The sequence below is a fragment of the Bos taurus genome, chromosome 20, assembly GCF_002263795.3.
Source record: "Bos taurus isolate L1 Dominette 01449 registration number 42190680 breed Hereford chromosome 20, ARS-UCD2.0, whole genome shotgun sequence".
NCBI lineage: Eukaryota > Metazoa > Chordata > Mammalia > Artiodactyla > Bovidae > Bos > Bos taurus.
Window position 1 is genome coordinate 10,341,123 of NC_037347.1, and position 23,027 is coordinate 10,364,149.

At 35.9% G+C, this 23,027-nt stretch overlaps 1 protein-coding gene across 2 annotated transcripts in view; it reads right to left on the reverse strand.

The window, feature by feature from the left end:
- Nucleotides 1-394: 394 nt before the first annotated feature.
- The window catches only part of RAD17 (RAD17 checkpoint clamp loader component), a 33,937-nt gene continuing 11,304 nt past the window's right edge, over nucleotides 395-23,027 (reverse strand). For both annotated transcript variants that reach the window (NM_001103244.1, XM_024981268.2), the window contains 12 exon segments: nucleotides 395-1,158; nucleotides 3,014-3,071; nucleotides 9,739-9,859; nucleotides 12,029-12,178; nucleotides 13,382-13,528; nucleotides 13,646-13,731; nucleotides 14,043-14,228; nucleotides 16,061-16,169; nucleotides 21,261-21,330; nucleotides 21,419-21,544; nucleotides 21,633-21,685; nucleotides 22,181-22,317. In NM_001103244.1, the coding sequence (NP_001096714.1) occupies nucleotides 894-1,158; nucleotides 3,014-3,071; nucleotides 9,739-9,859; nucleotides 12,029-12,178; nucleotides 13,382-13,528; nucleotides 13,646-13,731; nucleotides 14,043-14,228; nucleotides 16,061-16,169; nucleotides 21,261-21,330; nucleotides 21,419-21,544; nucleotides 21,633-21,685; nucleotides 22,181-22,317 (1,508 nt within the window). In that variant the 3' untranslated portion in view covers nucleotides 395-893.

Consider the following 23,027-nt stretch of genomic DNA (forward strand, 5'->3'; position numbering starts at 1 on the left):
GCCGAGCTTCGCCCCGCCCGGCTTTGTCAGGCCCAGACTCCCGCCTGGGGCTTGGGCGGGTCGGTGTCCCCCACCCCCGCCAACCACACCTTACAGCAATAGCTTCGGATCAGGCTCCGCTGGGAGAGCTCTGGAAAGGTCTTTAAAAGAAAAGAAAGTGAAGTCGCTCAGTCGTGTCCGACTGTTTGTGACCCCATGGACTGTAGCCTACCAGGCTCCTCCGTCTATGAGATTTTCCAGGCAAGAATACTGGAGTGGGTTGCCATTGGATTAAACCCTCCGGAGTGTTCTTCGCAAGCTTGCCATTCCCTTCCTTCCCTACTTTTGAAAAAGTTTGGCACTGGATGAAGGAGACTCGTGTCCAGGAAACATTGAAATACAGAAGAAACAGAAAGAAATTCAATATTTTAATTTTATATAAATTACGTAAATAGTTTCCAGAAAGTTATCTAAAATATTCCACTGTACAACATATAAAAATGGCATCTGAGAAGCTAGAGACCAGAGAGAAATTGTGAATAAGGCACAAAGTTTATTTACACTCATAATTGCATTTATAATTCTTATTTACAGCCCATAGAGTTTCTGTGTTCTGAATTACTCCTTCACATTTTCTGGTATTTGGCATAACGTTCAAATGCACTTGATACACACTGACCTCCTCTCCCAACACCACTCACAAGACTAAATAAATACTAGAGGAAAAAACTGAGATTATATCAAGGTTTGAGCTTCTATTTACTTCAACATAACAGAGGTCAGTTCTCTGTGCTGAAATACTAGGAGAAGAATTAACAAACTAATTCACCTGAAGTCTATTATCACCGTTCAAGTACCACTGAATAACATGAGTGTGAATCTGTCAGTTAACAGTCTCATGGGCAGGCTGCTTTCTATGTCCCATCGCTCTCATAGTCTTCTATTATCATGTCTTCTTCTTCCACGTCTCCCTGGGCTGAAAAGGGCTGAGGCTGGCTGGCCGGCAGTTCATTCCCACTATTCTGACTCAGAGGAAGAGACCAGGTTTCAGGTTCAGCGCTTTGAATGGGTTCACCCAGTGCTTCCTCTGCAGACTGCCCTCCAGTGAGCTGGGCTTCATCTCCGCTGTCCGCCTCTATCATTCCATTCTCCCTGTCAGTCAGGGCTTCCATTTTCAACCTGCCAGATTCATAACACAGGCACTAATAATAATCAAAGGAGAGGATTCTTTTAAATTACATCAAGAGTTTGAAGATTATAAAGCCATCTCCCGTGGTCTCTCATTTACCTTCCTTGTGCTTTTTAACCAGGCACTCCAGTTTATTTAATAATATAAACAAAACTAAAAGGTAAATGACAAACTGAATAAATCATTACAACTTATATAACACAAGTTAATTAATATCTTTAGTAAACAGTTCTTATGAAAATAAAAAATTAAGTGAAATAAAAAACAGATATAAAACATGAACAGAGAGCTTACGGAGAAGAATGGTTACTAAATAAATTGCTTAACCTAATCTGTAATTTTAAAATGGAAATTAAAATAACATTGTCATCTTTCAAACTGGAAAAGATCTTTAAGATAATAAAACCCAGTGGTGGAAAGCATTAGGAGAAAAGAACATGCTTAAACATTGTAAGTGGGCATTAAGATTGGCAAGACATTCTTGGAAGCCATCTGGCAATATAGAGCAAAGGTGTATATCCATTGATCCAGCAATTGTATTTCACAGAATTCATCCTACATAAATAGTATTTGATATACATGATGATTTAGCTTCAAGGAAGGTTGTAATAACAAAAGCTGGAAACAAGCTAAATTAATACAGAACAAGGTGTAGGTTCAATTAAAGGAAACTATGCAGCTATTAAATAGAAACATTAAATATCAAGTTTAAGTATCAGAATATTCAACATTATCAATATGAATCAAAGATAATGTTAAATATGGTAAGTGAAAGACAACAGTACCAGTCATTGTGATAAGGAGCACCGACAAATCCTGCCTCCCAATTCAGATCAAGTACTTGAACCAATAATAAAATAGTGACTCTTGTTCTTTTAATTACATCTTAGGAGGAAAAAGACAACAGAAGACAACTGTCTTCCCTTGATTTTTATGTCATAATCTTGGAGGGAAAGGAGCCAGTGAGAATAGCTGGTCCTTCTTTGATTAAGACAGAAGTGAGGAAAAAAGGAAAGTGTGTAAAAGGTCTGAGCCCTGATCATATCCCACTGGGATGATGCTCTAAAATCCACCCATTATTATCTTCCTGTAAAAGGAAAGGTGCGCTCCCCATAGCTAAGTCACTGTACAGAAGAAACCATTAAACCAAGGCCTTTATTGAATCTATGAAGGTAGAGGGAAAAAAAATCCCAGATAAGCAAGTTTTCCATTTGGGACCAGGAACAGGAGAACTAGTAAAGGGGTACTAGGTGCCGTTTCTCTCATTTACTCTCATCCTTAAACCAGGATGTGAGTACTTTCTAAACCTTTTTTAGAATGCCTGAGTGCATAATTTGATCTTATAAATAAGCAAGTAGAAATGAACTACAAGCACTGTGTTAATCACTGATATTAGCCTAGAAACTATTTTGCAATAGAATGAACAGTATAGATGGAGATTTATCCCTATATTTATATATTTTTTTCACTTGTCTGAATTTTCAATGATAAAGAAATAAAAAGTTCCTGACTATCACACACTCCAAATATATGCTAAGAACACATTAAGCAAAGGGGTTTTCAGTTATGCAAAATTTGCTGAACTCAAGGATTTTAAAGATTCCACTGCCTTTGTAATCCAATGATTCTATCTAACCTGATTCTGAGCTGGTGAAAAACGCTGTTATATGTAATAAATACAATAGATGGGTCTACAGTGTGATCATATAGTCTTTGATCGCTGGTACAACATATATTTCTTAACCTTCACAGATATCATTTATTGACTATATAATGAATAAATAGATAAAGTATTTGGTGGTTATTTAGGTAACAGCTCTTTGAAAATGAAAATGATCAGCTTACCTTCCAAAGTGTCGCTTTAGAGGAAGTCTTCCAATATCTTGGATAAAAGAAATCTGAGCTAAAACAGAAATTTTAAAAAAGTTTTAAACAGACATTTCTCCCAAAGAAGAATGGCCAAAAAGCACATGAAAAAATGCTTAAGGTCACAAATAGTTAGGAAAATGCAAACCAAAACCATGAGACACTACATCACACCCCTTAAGATGACTATTAACAAAAAAACTCAGAAACCAACAAGGTGACAAGGATGTGGACAAAGCTGTAGGATATAAAATGGTGTGACTGCTATGGAAAATGGTAAGGTAGTTCCTCAAAAACATAAAAACAGAGTAACTATATGATCTAGCGATTCCACTCTGGCTATATGCCCAGGGAAGAAAGAAACTGAAAGCAAGGTCTTGAAGAAACATCCGTATACCCATTTTTATAACAGCCACATTATTGGTGATAGTCAAAAAGTGGAAGCAACTTGTGTCCATCAAAGGTGAATGGATAAACAAAATGTGATAAATATATATACAATGTCATATTACCCAGCTTCAAGAAGGAAGGAAATTCTGACACATGCTATAATGTGGATAAACCCTGATGACATGCTAAGTGAAATAAGCCAGTCATAAAAAAACAAATATGGTATGATTGCACTAAAGTGGGGTACTGAGGGTGGTCAAATTCATAGACAAAGAGTAGGCAGTGTTTTCAGGGGGTAGCTAGCATGGGGGTGGAAGGGAGGTGGTTAGTGTTTAATGTGGGTAGCTTCAATTTTTCAGGATGAAAAAGTTCTGGAGATTGGCTGACCAACAAAGTAAATATACTTAAGACTACTGAAAAGTGAAAGTCGCTCAATCATGTCCAACTCTTTGTGATCCCATGGACTATAGAGTCCATGGAATTCTCCAGGCCAGAATACTGGATTGGGTAGCCTTTCCCTTCTCCAGGGGATCTTTGTACTTAAAGATAGTTTAAGATGGGTGCGTCCTTACTAAGGGAATCCACCTGCCAGTGCAGGAGACAAGTTTGATCCCTGGTCCAGGACGATCATACGTGCTGTGGAACAACTAAGCTGGCGTGCCACAATTACTGAGCGTGTGCTCTAGACCCGGGAACTCCAACTACCGAAGCCTGAACACTCCAGAGACTGTGCTCCACAACAAGAGAAGCCGCTGCAACGAGAAGCTTGTGCACCGCAACGAGAGAGTAGCCCCCGCTTGCCACAGCTAGAGAAAAGCCTGTGCAGATACAAAGACCCAGCACAACCAAATCAATAAACAAATAAAATAGTTTAAGATGGTAAATGTTATGTTATGAGGAAATATTTACTCAAGAATGTCTAACAGCAAAGAGTCTCACATTTGAGTCATGATCTGCTCTTCCCCTTCCTCAACTTGGGAGATACTTCACTCCAGGTGGACGCAGCCAAGAACACAGAGCTTCCCCTACAGAGTGTCGCCAGCCGAGAGTTTGGGGCTCCCTTTCTCCACCCAGCCCCGAGCAAAGGATGAAGACTCTACCCCAGGGCACAGCAGTGCAAGAACACTGCCTCCTCTTTGAACTGCAATCACCCTCGCCCCCAACTCATTTGTAGGGCAGAATGTCCCCAGTGGGAGAGCCCAAGCCTAGATCATCAGCGGCTCCCTTCAGCTGAGCACACACGTAGAAGAGTGGCTCAGAGATTTTGCCCAGAGGCCTCTTATAGGAAAAGACCGCTCTGAAGCTCTGCCCAGAGGAACTGGCTCTATAAGAAACAGAATGTTGGGGAAGTTCAAGCCAAGGGGCCCTCTTGAAACCAATAGCCCCTCTTAATTAAGACTAACAAGCTGAGCAAAAGCCAGCTAGTTTACCAGAAAAGAATTAGGAAAGAGACAAGTAAGAAGATCCACCCCCCTTCCCCTGGGTCAGATCAAACCTGACACTCGCTTCAAGGTTTACACATGCCCACATTTAACTGGATCAGACTGTGGAATAATTTATAACCCCTTGACACTATTGAAAACAATAGAGGAATCTGCCAGTAACTACTTAAACAGAACAGGTGGGTGTGATATCAAGCAAGGCAAACAATTTAACAAAAATAAGGGAAAGAGACAGTTACAAACAGCCCTCCTGTCATCTCATGGTGATTGTGGGCATGTCCAAAGCTGAGCTCACTGAGGAGTGACAGAAGCTTCACACTGTAAGGGAAACAGACTTCATCAATAGTTTAGCCAAATCACTAAACAATTAATTAACAAACAACAGAAAACACAAGCCCCAGAGAGTGGAGGTGACTCAGTATCTAGAGGAGCTACAATATATTACCCAAATTAGCCCAGTTTTCAACAGAACATTGTGAGATGATACAAAGAAACAAGAAAATGTGATCCATACACAGGAGAAGGGTAGGTAACAGAAACTCTGAGAGGGACCAGACATTAAACTCAACAGAAAAAGACTTCATGGACAGGAGCCATTATAAAGATTTTCAAAGAACAAAAGGAAACCTTATTTAAAGAAGTCATGAGAGCTATAATGACAATGGTTCATAAAATAGGGAATATCAGTAAAGAGAACTGTGTTAGTCACTCAGTTGTGTCCAACTTATAGGCTGTATCTCGCCAGGATTCTCTGTCCGTGGAATTCTCTAGGCAAGAATATTAGAGTGGGTTTCTATGCCCTTCTCCAGGGGATCTCCCGACCCAGGGATTGAATCCAGGTCTCCCGCACTGCAGGCAGATTCTTGACCGTGTGAGCCACCAGGGAAGGCCTTAATAGAGAAGAAAATTGCAAAAAGAACCAAATGGAAATCTGGACTTGTTTGAACAAGGAGAAGAAACAATCCGTAACCTTGAACACAGACTGACAGAGATTATGCAATGAAAGAGAAAACAGAATGCTTTTTTAAAGCCTTCCAACAAACACTAATGGAGGACTAGAAAAGAGGATGGAGAGAAAGAAGAAGAAACATAGTGATAATGTCTGAAATGACACAGTAAATAAAATGAAAGAAATGGGATAAAATTTGACGAATAAGAAGAAAAAAATTGATGAATAAAAAGAAAAGCCAAAACATCCTATTTTTGACTATATTTGTGAACCTTCTAAAGTTTGCAAAACAAACTCTATGAGAGCTCTTGGACACTTACCTTTTTAAAAATCCAATATATGACACCATTAGGATTTTCAAAAACAGCTTTTTGATATGGAAAACCTGAGTTGTGATCCTGGAATCTGAACTTGTAACTAGTGGATATAATGATTCTCCAGAAGATTCCAGCATGAGTAATGCAAACCAATACTTCTCAAACATCTGCATAAGAATCACCTGGAGAATCTCATTAAAATGCAGATCAATTCAGCAGGTCTTGACTGAGGCCTGAGATTCTGCATTTTTCTCCAGCTTCCAGGTGATGCTGACGAGTCTTGTCCAAGGGGACTCTTATTAAATCAAACCAATTCACTTTCCCATAGCGGGAATGGGACAAAGAATGTGGCCAGCTGTGCCAACATGAGTTGGTGGCAACAGGCTGGAGCTGAAGGAATAGCCTGCATGGTTAGGAGATAGGTTATAGACAGAAGAATTAAGTAAATATATTTAGCAAAGTGGGAGACAGGTCCATATCCACTAAAAGGAACCAGAACTCCTGGAGATTTCTAAGTCCAAACATAGACTTTTTTTGGGCAGCAAAGTATGAAATAATTCTGGAACATTTTGTATCAGAAACTACTCTAAGAGTAAAGGCAAAGTCACCTAAAGCAGCTTGCATTGGCCAAATCTGGGCCAAAATAAATAATGATAGTGCAAAACAACAGCTGACAAAGAATCCAGACTCCATACTAATGTAAACAAACAGAAGAGGGTGAAGCGATACCTTACAGCAGAATTTACCAACAGGAATGTAGAAGGAATAATGCCATTAGAAAATCATGACTTGCCAACTATCACAGATTCAGGAAATAATTATCAAAAGATGCTGTGACCAGTGGGTGAAATTTTAATGAGATACAGGATATTTACATAGTCTCAAAGTGTCTCCCCACAAAACACTTAATAATTTTACATTAGAGAACCTCAGAGATAATTACCTTACAAAATAATTAAAGTTAACTTCACCAGCATGGTATAAACAGACACTGTATTCTCCTGATGTGATGCACTGAGAAGAACATGGCATCACTTTTGTGGTATTCCTGACAAAAATACATACCTGTATCCACTCAGACAGATAAACCCAAATCCTCAGATAAACCGAAACTGAGGGACAGTCCATTCTGTAACAATCTTATATGTTTCAATTTGCAATGGACAGGGGTGGGCCAGTGGTTAAGAATCTGCCTTCCAATGCAGAGGACACAAGACTGATCCCTGGTCAAGACCTAGGATCCTACAGACCACGCAATAACTAAGTCCATGCGCCACAACTACAGACGCCCACGTGCCGCAGCTCCTGAGTCTGCGTGCTCTAGAGCCAGTGCTCCGCAGCCGGAAGCCAGGGTGCCCAACAAGAGAAGCCCGTGAGCCTCAACTAGAGAAGCCCTTGTGTGCCGCAAGCAGGGAAAAACCCTGCATACTGCAAGGAAGACCCAGTGCAGCCAAAAAAAAGACATAATGGACAAAGAAACAACAAGGTACTATTCTAAATCAAGGAGACTGAATAGGTAAGTGAATCATCTGATCTTGCACTGGATTTTTGGACAAGAAAGAGAACAAGTTTTTGTTGTTATTTTGCAAAGGGCATTATTAGGACAACTGGCAAAATTTGAATGGGGTCTAAAAATTATAAATGGGGTCTAATAATTAAACTATGAATTAGCGGTAATGTATCAAAATTAATTTCCTGATTTTGTTGTAAATATTGTGGTGATATGGGAGAATATCCTTGGTTTCAGGAAGTACATGCTGAAGTGTTTAAGAATAATGGGCATCATGTCTGTACTTTCCTCAAACATGGTTCAGAAAAAATATATTTGTGTACAAGTGTGTATAAAGACAAAGAAAACAAGGCAAATATGGTAAAAATGAAACACTGAGGAATCTTTGTGAAGGATATACAAGAATTTCCTTTGTACCATTCTTGTAATTTCTAAGTTTAAAAGCTAACGTAATCTGAGAGTTCCCTGGCGATGCAGTGGTTAGGACTTTACATTTTCACTGCTAAAGGCCCAGGTCTAATCCCTGGTCAGGGAACTATGATCCTATAAGCCACACAGCACAGCCAAATAAATACGAGTATAATCTAAAATTAATAGGCAAAGCATAGGGAACTCTCTGGATTCTGACTCACAGATTAAACATGCACACTATTCAAAAGTCATCTCACTTCTGCCTATAAATATAGAATATTTAAAATTTTTAAGTATCAATATTCTTAAAAGATGAAACTCTTGTATGAAGGTAGACATTTACTCAATAATCTTCTCTTCTGATCATTCATAAGACAAACACTATCACTGAAATTTATGAGAAGTTTTGGGACTTCCTAGCAGTCTAGTGGTTAAGATTCTGCCTTCCAATGCAGGGGGCGTGGGTTCATTTCTCGATCAGGGATCTAAGGTCCCACATACCATGGGATGTGGCCAAACAATAAAAAGAAATAAAACTTATGAGAAGTTTGATGAGTTATGTAATAGATTATATTTTCAATATTACACAAATTCTCTGTTCTACCTTGAAGATCAGCACCACAGACATGTGACCTAAGACTGTTAATGAAATATGGCCCTTAAGATATATGTTAAAAAAGAGAAAAAAAAAAAAAGAGAAACAACGGATGGAAAACTGCTCTTCAAGAAAGGCAAACCTCGGTACACATATATCGGGCAAGTGGGTATCACACAGGTTTTTGGCCGCACGGAGTCTCTGTGCAGCGTGTAGGCTTTCTTGAGTTGCAGCAGGTGGGCTCAGCTGCTTCACAGCGTGTGAGATCTTTGAACCCACATCCTCTGCATCGGACGGTGGATTCTTAACCACTGGACCACCAGGGAAATCTCTCACTTTTTTTTAAAGCATTACTTATAACTTCAAAATTAGGAAAAACAATGTAAATATACTATTAATGGACACTATTTGTAATACTGAATCAACCAAAATACATTATCAACAAGGTTGAATGAGTTAGATCTGAATATACTTTAGCATTGCTGCTATTACGGACTAAATGTTTCTGTCACCTCAAAGTCATATTTTGAATCCTAACGCCTTTAGGAGATGGGGCTTTGGGAGGTGCTTAGGTCATGAGGGTAGAGCCCTCATGAATGGGATTAGTGTCTTTATAAAAGAGACCCCAGAGAGAGCTTTCTTCCTCCTCTCTTTACCACATCAGAATACAACAGGATGGCCATCTGCAAGATCAAAAGTAGGCCTCACCAGACACTGGGTATGCTGGCACCCTGATTTTGGACTTCCCAGCCTCCAGAGCTCCTTTGCACTAATTTATAAAATACGGCGTTCTATGTATGATAAGTGACAAAAGCAAATTAAAGATCACTTTCATTATTATATCTGCACAGAAAAAAGTCTAGAAGAATTTACACCAATCTGTGAAAAGGAATTACCCATGGTTTATAGAGGACTTTCGATTTTTACTTTATATACTTCTTTTTTTTATCAAAAAGCAGTATTAATTCTGATTCAAAAAACAACGGGGAAAAAACTGAGTGTCAGTGGTACACAGAAATGACTTGATGCACAAAAATATAATGTTATAAAACACTACTTCTTGGGAATAATAAAAACCCATGTATATTACCTTGATTTCTCATTGGAATGGTTAGCAAAGTGAGGTATGGCAATAGCTGAGTCTGGAGGCACAAGGCTGGTAAGCAGAAATCAGAAAAAAGTGCTTTTGCTGCCAGGCAATTTTCCCGATACTGTAGAGAGAAAAAAAAGGTGAAATGAAAAATAAAAATTTAAATATAGATATTTATTCCTACACATAAGTTTATTATGTCACAATATGTGTGGGTTTCTACACTAGATACTTTAGAAGTTTATCTCATCAGTCTTCTTTTCTGGCCGCATCAAGCAGCTTGATTAGTCCTTTCTAACTGTCCTGTTCTTGTTGTTCAACTGCTAAGTCGTGTCTGACTCTGAGACCTCATGGACTGCAGCACCCCAGGTTTCCTTGTGCTTTGCTGTCTCCCGGAGTTTGCTCAAACTCATGGCCATTGAGTAGGTGATGCCATCCAAGCATCTCATCCTGTCTCCTCCTCCTCCTGCCCTGTCTTTCCCAGCATCAGGGTCTTTTCTAGTAAGTCCTAGTATTATCTAACAAAGCACTTTATCTGTGCAACTAATTCACATTTGATATAATAGCAGAAAGAACAACACCTTAGGTAGAAGGTCCTTAAAAAAATTAAAGGATTTCTGTTTATGAGCATACACATACACCAATTATGTGAAGATACTGTTTCTCAATAAAAGAATGTATTTTCTTCAGTTAAGAGAGGTGCAGTGTTATGGTGATGGCAAGAGAAGTATAATCTCTAGCGTTTCAGGAGCCCACGGTTGTAGATCACTTATATGTAACAAATGAAAAATTAATACACATGCTATAAAGAGCAAAGCAAGTCGATAAGGGACATAAATTGCTTACAGTTGCTCCAAGAAATCCACTGGAAGATTTTTCTCAAGTAATGAATGATACTTTCATATTTTAGCTACATGAATTTAGAACTGGAAGACATCTTAGAGATGACCTAGTTCAGGGGTCACAAAGTCAGATGCTACAGGAGGTCAAGCAGGTAATAGAAATCAGTGCAGCAGAATATCTGGGGACAGCGGCACCCATCACTCCCGCCACCAAGGGGCAGGTTATACTTGGCTTGAGCCAATTACAGCCATGTAAAATATGGACCAGTGTTGCCCTCTTTTTTTTTTTTTTTTCCCCAGGACACTCAAGAAATTCTGAGGCCAGAATTTCTTATCTGAGTTTTAACTATTAAACTAGTTTTTAAACATGGGCAATTCATTAAAAAAAATCTATTTGTGTTGTGTGATGTATTCAAATTGTGAGCCACCTGTTTTTGACTTCTAAATAATCCAGTCCTATACATTTATAGCTGTGGAATCAGAATCTAGAGGCATACTAGGTGAAATAACTTGTCCAGATGGTTAGAGGTAAAGCCAGGATTTATTTTCAACTGAAACAAAAATATAACTACAGGCATACCTCAGAGTATTGTGGGTTCAGTTTTAGACCACTTCAATCAAGTGAATATCACAATAAAGCAAGTCACACAAATGCTGTGGTTTTCCAGTGCATATAAAAGTTATGCTCACATTAGACTATAGTCTATTAAAGCGTGCAACATAGTTTAATGAAAAATTTCTGTTGCTGTTTAGTCGTTAAGTTTTGTCCAATTCTTTGTGACCCTAAGGACTGTAGCCCACCAGGCTCCTCTGTTGATGGGATTTCTCAGGTAAGAATACTGGAGTGGGTTGCCATTTCCTTCTCCAGAAGATCTTCCCTACCTAGGGACTGAACCCATGTCTCCTGCTTAGCAGGTGGATTCTTTACCACTGAGCCACCTGGAAAGCCCACTAATTAAAAAATTCATTGCTTAAAATATGCTAACCATCACCTGAGCCTTCATCCAGTCATGATTTTTTTTTTGCTGGTGAAGAGTTTGAAATATTGTATAAAAGTATGACACAGAGTAAGCAGTGCTGTTGGGAAAATAGTTCTGACAGACTTGCGTGATGCAGGACTGCCACAAACCTTCGATTTGTAAGAAACGCATTATCTGCAAAGCACTTTAAAAAAGTGCAATGAAACAAAGCAGGCCTGTATACTTTGATTCCAATAAAACAGGCATATGCTTTCAAATTTTGAGTGCTTTTTCTTTAAAAAAGCATTTAAGAAGACTGTCCTTTTAATGTTTTATCATAATGCTAAGAAAACTAAAAGCCTTAGCCACTATTTCTTATTAAGAATGAAAGATCATTTTTCTCTTAAATAAAAAAAATAGATTTATTGGGATATAATTCACACACCATAAGGAGTTCACTTATTGAAAATGTACCATTCTCTTTTTTACCTTTTTATTTATTAGAAACCACTGGGGTTTGTGCAAGGGTCGAAAACTTGATCCCCCTCCTTGGCAATGAGCAAATCCTCGGGATTTGTTGGAATGTATGACACCTCTCGTAGCTATAGATGTACTATAGTCCCTGAGTGAAGAGCGTGTCTAAAAAAGAATAAAAAATAAAGAAAATAAGAGATTTGTAAGATAGTACTTATTGGTACTACTGACTCCCCAAAAAGGCTAACCGTATTTATTTACTACATAGTCATTTTTTTCACATTCACCATAGCCCTAAACATAATAATGCCACAAAATTATCTGAAGAAAATTCAGCGGAGACATAGCCACCAAATGCTATGTGTGACTATTAACTGTGTATCAGACGGGGTGGTAGGGATAACTTTAAATACATTTTTGAAGTAACTGGGAAACAGGAAGGAGGATAGTATCCTTACTGAATTTATGTTAATTATAATACATACTGATTATATTAATTCTCTTCAGGTGTGATAATGCTATTGTGGTTGTAATAGAGCAGTGTCCTTATCCATGCTTAAGTAAGTGCTGTGATGCTCCAATTACTTTCCAAGTATTCAGCCAAAACAAGTGTGTAAAAATACAGACTAAGCAAATGTGGAAAAATGTGAAAACTGATGAACAAAAGTTAAAGGTGTTCAGATAGTCATTGTATATTCTATTTGTCAGTAGAGTTATAAAATTTCAAAATAAAAAAAGCAATATAAAATAATTAAGCAAATGCAACTACTAAATAGTGAAACTCTAAGTATATAACAGAAACTGTATCATAAATGTTTAAATGCTGGAAATATGGCTAGCATGACCAGGGAACTGAATTTTTAATTTCACTTAAATAGCCATGTGTATCTAGTGACTACTATACTAGTCAGAGCAAAGTTAAAATATTAAGAAAAATTACAAGCTTTATAATGAATAATTTCAAATTTTAAATAAATAAATTTAAAAACTCAGAAAGCACAGAAAGTAGTACAGGGCATTCCCTGGTCAGGGAACTAAGACCCCACATGTCACATGGTATGGCCAAAAGAAAAAATGAAAAGAAAGTAGCACGTTCCTTCCCTTCAATCTACTTTTCAATTTGTCAAATTTTCCAACTATGTATTAGTTTTATTATTACAAAATAACTTTAGAAAAAATTAGTGCTACATTAACATAGAAAAAGCAGATTCACTGCAGAAGTTTCACTGCGAACACTGGTTGCATGAAATTAATTTTGTCATAGTTATTAAAAAGTTAATTAAAATAATGTCACGTAAGTATGAATAAAAGTAAACTTTCTTTCTCAGTTCTGAGGAAATAGTCATAAACCAAACACTTAAGTCTTACACTCCAGTCACCACTGAGGATATCCGCAAAACTCAGAAATTCACTGGCTCTCACAAGATCATCCACTTCCGTGAAGAAATCTACATAGTTCTGGTGAAGATATAAATTAAATAACTCTCCTGGCATGTGTGACATTTCTACTACTTCCTATAAAAAATAAAGCATATATAATTTTAGTAAAAATTCACTGGTTAAATTTATATGGACACAAATGTAAATAGCATGTATTGTGTAAATAGTACTAGGTATTATTAAAGACTTTACCTCAGGCTGAACAAGCAGTGTATCCCGGTCGTACTCTGATAAATGAGAAGGTAATCGAGGTGAGTCTACTTCTGTTACAGGTGTGCCTACAAAAAAAAACGTCTTGGATTATTAAAAAACAACACCATCTTTATATAGCACCTCTCATTTGAAAATTTTTCAACAGGTGATTTTTTTTTTAATAGTTGATTTTTATGTTTAATTCCACTTATAATCCAAAAATACTCTAAGTACATTTTCCTGCTATGTCTTCCTTACGTCGTGCCAAATAGTATCTGACCTATCTTAGCTCTTTCTTGAAACTGAACCTAATATATGACATTCTGAAAAATGGGGTTTTTAAATTTTAATTGTAAGATAATAAGATATTTTTAAAAAATGAATAATGTTTTCTTACGTTTACAATATAGTATTTTCCCCAAAGCTCTGAAGAGAAAGAGGGAAACATCTTTGCCACCAATAGCTTGAACCTCCTGATTTTCAAATATCCTATCAGTTTTTTGTCTTCGTTTTGATTTTGACAGCACAACATCTGATTTTAAGGAAGACATTCCTTTTTTCCTTGGCCGTAAATTGTTCTTTCCTAAATAATATACACCAAAGAAACAATATTTAAAATAAAATTAAAACATGAAAAGTAAAACAGAACATTTCAGATATAGTTACACTAAGTATTCTACTTTAAATGCTTTTCTAATAAATAATAATGAGGTATACAAACTGAATCAGAGCCCTCTTTCAGTTACTAAACTACTAAGGACATAAAATGTCATCTGAAAGTATGTCATGAGCTAGATTTAATCTTCAGTGACTGAAATTATGTAGTCCCACCAGAACTATTTACACAAGTAAGCTTGATCTATACAATTCATTTTTCTCCTTAAGTTTTGTGTATGTGTGTCAAATACATAATAAACACTGCAACAATAAAAATAAATAAAATATGACTTGAGACCTTTCAAATTTTCACATACACAATGACATACTAATATAGTTATATTACCTTGGTTTCTCACAAAGGCAAGGTACTATTCTTGGTGCATGGTATGTACTAACCAATTCAGTCCTCACAATAACTATGAAGGAAGAACGATTACTATACAGAGTAAAGAAATGAGACATAAAGAGGTTAAGTAAATGGCTAAGGTCATCAGCTAGCAAGTGATTTGAATCTGGGCAGTCTGGTTCTGCAAACCCTGCTTAACAATGACTCTATATTACTTCTTTACTGATTTGGGCAGTCTCCAACTTCTGAATATGCCCATGTTCATATTTCACTGGGAAATCTACTTTTGAAAATTCAGAATGCATGATTTTAGAAAACCAGCCTGGAAGAGCAGAAACACAGAATCTGGGTTTTCAATTGTAGTACTATCTCATTAGGCTGGTCTGAGAATTAGATGAAAAAACATACAACTGCTAATATAGTTTCTAACCCACCCCAAAATTATTATTTTCTTCCTTCTGAAATTTCTGAGTTCAGAGCAATAATATTATAAACGGTAGTCAGGATCTCAAACTGGCCCACTCCTAATTCTAGTAGTGAACCTAAGGATAATTTACATTTATGTTTCTATAGGAAGAAGCAGAATTCTGGTTTTGGTTGAGTTAAAATGTCTAATTCTTTACAGTTATTTTGAAAAACAAAGATGAAACTAAGTGAACAGGTTACACTTGTGGATAGAAACTAGATTTCAGGTGGATTTTGAGAGCACCAAAGAGCTATTAATTTTTTAAGGTCAATCCCTCAATGTTAAGCATCGAGTAGGTCACCTGTTAAAAGTTTTCTGATGATGACTGTGTGCAGTAAATTATGATCATTAAGAATAAAAATTAATTCATTGCTATTAGTGGGGCTATCTCTTTACTTCAGCATGGCTAGGCACTCCTTTTGTTTCTTAATAAGTGGAAATATATTTGTTAAACATATCTTATATAAACCAATATCAAACTCTAACAGCTGGCCATTTCAGAACTCAGTATGTGTCAAGCCCTGGAATAAACACTCTGTATTACCTCACTTACTCTTCACATAACTTGATGAGACAGGTGCTCATATAAGAGGTGAAAAAATAAAGGCATGGAAAGACTAAGTAACTTGCACGATTAAGTCACTAAAAAGTGGCAGAGCCACAATTTTTTCCCAGAAAGTCTCATTCCAAATTAACTTTGAAAGGTAAAGTGGCAAACTATGTAAATAAGTTTTACCTCAGATATACAAATATATATGGTGACACGTTCACAGGGGTGTGTCTATGTACACATACATACATAATTTTATTATTTTGTCTCAATAAAAAATATAAGTGGGTATATATCAATTTCAAGTTAAAGTACGTTTAATTTAATTTCATTTCATGAACAAGAAAAAGTTAGTCACCTAATTAATATTATGAGTGTATCTTTACCAATTACCTGTTGAGGAAGAAAACTGGAGGCTATTTATTGCACTTCTGATATCACCAGAGCATCCTTGACAGAGAAACTCTAGAGAAGTTTTATCAGGGACAATTTTTCCTCCATTCTAAAATGAAACAATTAAAATTTTAAAAATATATGTTTTCTAAAACAAAAACCAAAACTCTCTATTTTCTAAACTTAATGGAAGTATATTAGAATCTTTCAAATTTGCATGCCAAAAAGCCTACATGTTAAATAGTCTGCTTATGAAGGTACAAGTGTCAATGACCCCTTAAAGTAAATAATCAAGATTATAAAACAGTTTTACTTTTTTACTTGGACTAGGCTATATAATATTTTGAAGTTCTCTCACTATATATATATATATACACACACACACATATACAAATGTATAGATACACACATATACATATATGCACAGAGAGAGACCTCAAAATATAATACAATGCAATAAAACTAAATACACAAGAAAATTTGAAACTTATATGAAAATCCCTACACTGGAGTCTTCACCATATTAGTATAGTCTGTTGAGTATTAAAAAACCACAACTGCATCAACTCATATTTAAACCCTAAACTTCATAGTTATTTAAGGTATATGATATATCACATTTCACATCCTTGGTAGATCAAGTGTAACGCAAGAGAAATTTATCCTCTCTTTTCCCTTCAGAAATTCTTAAATAGTTTACAGACAATATGACTTTAGCTGGATTCATGTGATTGCTCAAAGGTGAACCCATTTCAGGTCCTGTAAAAATTGCTTAAAACAGAAAAACAGTACTGTGCTATGATTTTCAATATATTTTTAACTGTATTAATAATGAAAGCTGTCTTAAAAGTTCTTTATGCAAGTTAGTATACTTTTAGTCTCCACGATTCCAACTTTGTCACAACTGCTAACATTTTGGTAGGAACCTTTCCAGACCATTTTTTGTGCTCATACATCTGTAAGTATATATAGTATCTATAAGTATATACAAAGAGCTAATTTTTTAAACACAAGTGGGGATCATATGTATTATTCCATTCTTTATGATCTATGTTAGTTCCTTTAAATCTATATAATTAAAAAAAATTATGGTTATACAGTAATTAAACTAATACTTCTGTCAATGAAGGGATATTTACGTTTCCATTTTTTTTCCAACCATTCCAGACCTCTCTCTCTCTATATATATAGATACACACATACTATATATATAGTTGATCCTTGTATAGTGTGGGGTTAGTGACAGGAGCCTCTCTCAGAGATAAAAATCCAAGTATAACTTATAGTTGACCCTCTGCAGCTGTAGTTCTGATTCTTTGGATTCAACCAATCATGGATCATGTAGTACTGTAGTATTTACTGAAAAAAATGCATATATATGTGGACCCATGTAGTTCAAGAGTCAACTGTATATACCTTTGCCAACATGCATGAATACTTCTGTAGAGTGTCGTGCAAAGTGTCTGTAACATTTACCAGTTTTATTTTTCCCAGCAATGGTAGGTGAGAGTGTCCATTTTTCCTTATCTTTGGCAACGCTGTTTATCAATCTTTTTCTCTGATTACTAGCAGGCCTGAATACCTCTCATGTTTACTATCCATTTGTCTTTCATTCCCATGTTTGTCTTTTATCTTTGTTTACCATGTCTTCTGTTATTTCCTAAGTTTCCCATTTTTTTGAAGTAAATCCATGGCTCTCAGGTTTTTTTTGTTTGTTTAGGAAGACTTTCCCCCAACTCAAAGTATTTTTTTCCTAATACTCTTCTAGTTTTTGTATTTAAATTTTAAATCAAGGTTTAAATTATTTTTCTGCATAGTATGAACGAAAGAGACAATCTTATGTTCTTCTGTTTGAATATGCAATTGTTCCGATACCAATTATTAACCATTAACAGTCTATTCTCTTTCCCTCATGATGTAAAATGCTACTTTCATTGTGTTAAAAAAATTCCATTTACACATATTGATCTAGTTCTGTGCTGTCTTCTCATTTTACTCTTCCATTTGTCTATTCTTACACTAATATCACACTGCTGTACTCTCTACAGTCTCATATTATGTTCAAATATCTAGACACCAAGTTTCTCTTTATCACTCACAAAATTTTCTTGCTCATGCCTTCGCTTCCAGATTAACTGCATTTATATTGTGAACACATTTACTTTAAAAATTGTTTTGGGAGGAGTAGCTTGTTTTTGAAAAAATTTAAATTTGCCAGCAAGGAAATATAATTTGAAATCATGATTCTTGGAGCTGAAGAAAATACTACAGATGTTAACTACGGAGAATATAGCAAATGTGGCTGAAATGTGTGATCAGCAGTTCCTTCCACACTTTATATACCTAATGACATCAGAAAAGACTAAAGATCTTTTTTCCTATAAATACACAGAAACATTTATTTAAACTCAAACACTTAAGATAGTCAACACTCTTTATTGTAACTCATTCACATAAGATGTCTATACTCTTTCTTAAGATAATTAACTAAGCTATGGAATAAAAGAGATTAAACTCACTTAAATCTTCTTATACTATTGTTATCATCCTTGGCAACCCTAGACAGTATCATAACATTTGATTTTATATTTACATTTGATTTATATTTAAATATTGGGCTTACTGCTGCTCCTGTGATGTAACATATCAATGATGATTTCAAAACTATACTAGTTCTAACATTCTTACAGGTCAACTATTTAAGGTAAAGCACATTTACTATGGGCTTCCCTGGTAGCTCAGCAGGTAAAAACTCCATGTGCAATGTAGGAGACTCCAGTTTGATGCTGGGCCGAGAAGATTCCCTGGAGAAGGGACAGGCTACCCACTCCAGTATTCCTGGGCGTCCCTGGTGGCTCAGATGGTAAAGAATCTGCCTGCAATGCAGGAGACCTGGGTTCGATCCCTGGGTTGGGAAGGTCCTATGGAGGGGGGCATGGCAACCCACTCTAGTATTCTTGCCTGAAGAATACTAGACAGAGGAGCCTGGTGGGCTGCAGTCCATGGGGTGGCAAAGAGTCTGACATGGCTGAGTGACTAAGCACATCACATTAAATACATAACAAAGAAGTTACGGTAATTATTTTACTAGTATAAAACAACTTGCTAGAGTAAATGCCATTTGCAATTTAATGACTTAGTCTTAAAAAAATTGTGAGTCACATGATAAAGTAACATGAGGCTGACTTTTTATTATTTCTCCAACTTTTTAATAAATATTTAAAACTATAGTTTATAGTTATCATGCTTATAGTAGAGAATGTAGAAAAAAATTGTAAGTAATTCAACCACCCAGAATCCCACTTAGCATTTTTATGTGATTTCTTTTAGTATATATAGGTTGATGTATATATGTGCATTGGGCCGTCATAGATTAACATAGATTAACAAATCTATGTTTCGTTTTAGCACGGTAATTTGGAGTCAGAACAAAACTTCCAACTCATCCGACACTTAATAGTCATGGAATATTATTCAAGTTATTTCCTTGCAAAGTTCAGTTTCTTTACCATAAAATGGAGACAATTTGTATAGCTGTAGTAAGGGTTTAATAAGATCAAGTATGTAAAAATACCTTGCATAGGGCCTGACATATATCAAAGGCTGAAACATCATTTCTATTGTTAGCATTATCATGTAACGTTGCATCCTGTTATTTTTAACTTGACATTAAACTGTATTTCCCTTTATCACTAACTGGGACTTCCCAGGTGGCGCTAGTGGTAAAGAACCTGCCTGCCAATGCAGGAGACATAAGAGATAACATTCTTACAGGTCAACTATTTAAGGTTAAGCACATTTACTATGGGCTTCTCTGGTAGCTCAGCAGGTTAAAAACTCCACGGGGTCATGGGTTCAATCACTGGGTCAGGAAGATCCCCTAGAGGAGGACACAGCAACACTTCAGCGTCGTAGCCTGGAGAATCCCATGGACAGAGGAGCCTGTGTGCTACTGTCCATAGGGTCACAAGGAGTCAGACACAACTGAGGTGACTTAGCATACACCCATACCACTAAATATTTTCAAAATATGAATTAAGGACATAATAGTTCACCACAGCAGCTGCTCCCTCTATTACTGGATTCACTGTGTTTCTAATGTTTCACTATTAATAGTTGTATTTATTCAGCTAAGTGCTCCACATACATGCGCCATTTTGTTTAATCCTCAACATAACCTCTCCCCTGGAGATTTCCCTCAGTTCCTGTGATCCAGCATTGCAAAACAAATTATGTTTCATGTAAAATCCAGTTGATTGATAGCAGGTGGTCCACCTAGAACCATGCTGCTGAGAGAAGTTTTACCAATTTAACTTTAACACCATCTTGATTTGAAAGATTAAAAAAAAAACGATGCATTAAATGTAACAGCTATTTCAGAACAATGATAGTATACTCAACACTACTGAACTGGATGGCTAAAAATGGTTAAGATATTTCAAATATAAAATACAGTTAGTAGTACTGTGTATATTATATATTTGAAAGTTGCTAAGAGAAAAAAATCTTAAGTGTTCTCATCACAAAAAAGAAAAGGTAATTTAAGTGACATGATGGAGGTATTAGAAAATGCTATGGTGGCGATCATTTTACATTATGTAAGTTTTATCAAGTCAATGTGTCATACACTTTAAACTTACATGACGTTATATGTCAATTATATCTCAATAAAGCTGGAAAAAAAAGTCTAAGATGGTAAATCTTATGATGTATTTTTTACCATAATTTTAAAAAATTATTAAATCTTTGAAAAGTGACACAGGACAAAAGTAGAGTTGGATTATAACTGATTAATGAACCAATATGGCAGGAAATAGTTTCTTAACAATAGACACAAATTAGGACACTAAGCCAAGCAAAGGAAAATTAAAGGTTAAGGATGTTTAAATTTTTTATTTTTTGGCCACACTGCATGGTATGTAAGATCTTGGTTCCCCAACCAGGGATCAAACCTGCAGTCCCTGCAGTGGAAGCATGGAGTCTTAACCACTGCACTGCCTGCAAAGTCCAGGTTAAGGGTTTTTAAAATCAGTCTTTCCTACATTTTCGACATGCTTTAGGAGTATAATTAAATTTTTTTAATTTTAAAAACTGAGATAATTCATGTCTCTAATTCCTCAAGTTTATATAATACCACTTAAGTTTGGCTTTCTATAATGACAATGTAAAGTTCAAAAAAATCAGTTCTTAAGAAACTTACCTTATTAGCTTCTACTGTCACTATTCGATTAAGAAACTTCATCATAATTGTTGGTGCCACAGGGTTGAAACTGTCAAAGTTTTATAAAGAAAGACAGAGGTTATGTGATTAAAAATACAGTATGTATGTGAAATTTTAAGCAGAAATTTCATTCTTACCTAATATTTGAAATAGCACACTCTTCTTGAATTTCTTTGGGAAACAGTAACCTTTGACTATTATCTCCACTGAGACTGTCAGAGATTATAAATATTAGAGGACACCGACCAATCTGCACATACTTCCTAAAATAACAAAAGATAGCAAGCAAGGCTGAAATTTAAACCTCCTGTCATTTAATTTGGAGTTTTAGAAGACTTCACTGAAACTCACCTCAAAACTTCATGTAAAGTATGAGAATCCCGATAAAACTGGTTAGGTAAGTCCTACCAAAAACAAAGGATAAACACTAGCTCAGTTTTATTCCCATGTAAATTTATTTTCAGACTTATATTTACCAAAATGGGAAAAATGTTATGTATTCAATGTACTATAATCAGAACTTCTGTAGAAATTAAACATCAACTAGCTGAAAACAACTAGCTGATTCCCTAATAGTAATAAGCGTCTATGGAACTTTCAGATCAAATTTCTTCAGGTCACTGCAAGTTATAATATTCTAAGACATCATTTTCCAATTATTTTTTTGCCTCTCTACATTTAGGCCATTAAATTTTTAAAGTTCACTAACCTATAATATATATACACATGCAACCTATAGTTACTCTATCCGAGTTTAATGCAAGTTTATTCTATTACACAAAGACTTGATATTTTACCACTACTAGTACCATGGACAGAGTTAATGTCACTCTCACATAAGATGTATCTTGCAATTGTTTATTCAATAGTTACAGCAGAATCTCAAAAGTTATCCTTACTTCAACTAGAATTATCTTCTTATCAGTTCTCAGATCATCTCCAAGCATTTGTAGTTGGTTATATTTTGTTGCTCTTAGTAGAAACTCTTTAAAAACTGCTATCTGAGACTGGTAGGGAAATATATGGAAGCTTGATTCTGAAAAGAAACATACTTAACACTTACTTTCCACAAACTATGTATATATCAATATTACATATATGTACATAACATCGGAGAAGGCAATGGCAACCCACTCCGGTACTCTTGCCTGGAAAATCCCACGGATGGAGGAGCCTGGTAGGCTGCAGTCCATGGGGTCGCACAGAGTCGGACACGACTGAAGCGACTTAGCAGCAGCAGTACATAACATACATGAATATTACTAAATATATTTACATATACATAAAGATAAAGTAGCACACAATACTGAAGACTGTTTTTTAATTTAAAACTGTTCAAATTTAAAACAGAATATTCATTTCAAAAGACAAACTCACTATGAATAACACTATAATGCTTCTGTACCAAGAAATGTAATATGGAGTTAACTTGATTTCAGAACACAGCTGTTAGTATAAAAATCATAAAAGTGGTACAAATATTTATGACTTTGTCTACACAATGAAGACTCTCCCAGTAAGTGTGTGATCATAAATGAGCTATTTTCAGTAAGTTTTACCTTAATAAGTTTTAATGACAAAAACAGAATGACTGATTAGTAAACTTATTAGGACTACAAGAAGTAATATTTTATGCAGAAGATTGTAAATAAAGACTTTCAGATTGTCAAAAGTAACATTACTACTAGAAAGTAGTAAGAATTACAGGAGTAGCAGCAAAAGAGTATGCATATGCACAGATGTTAC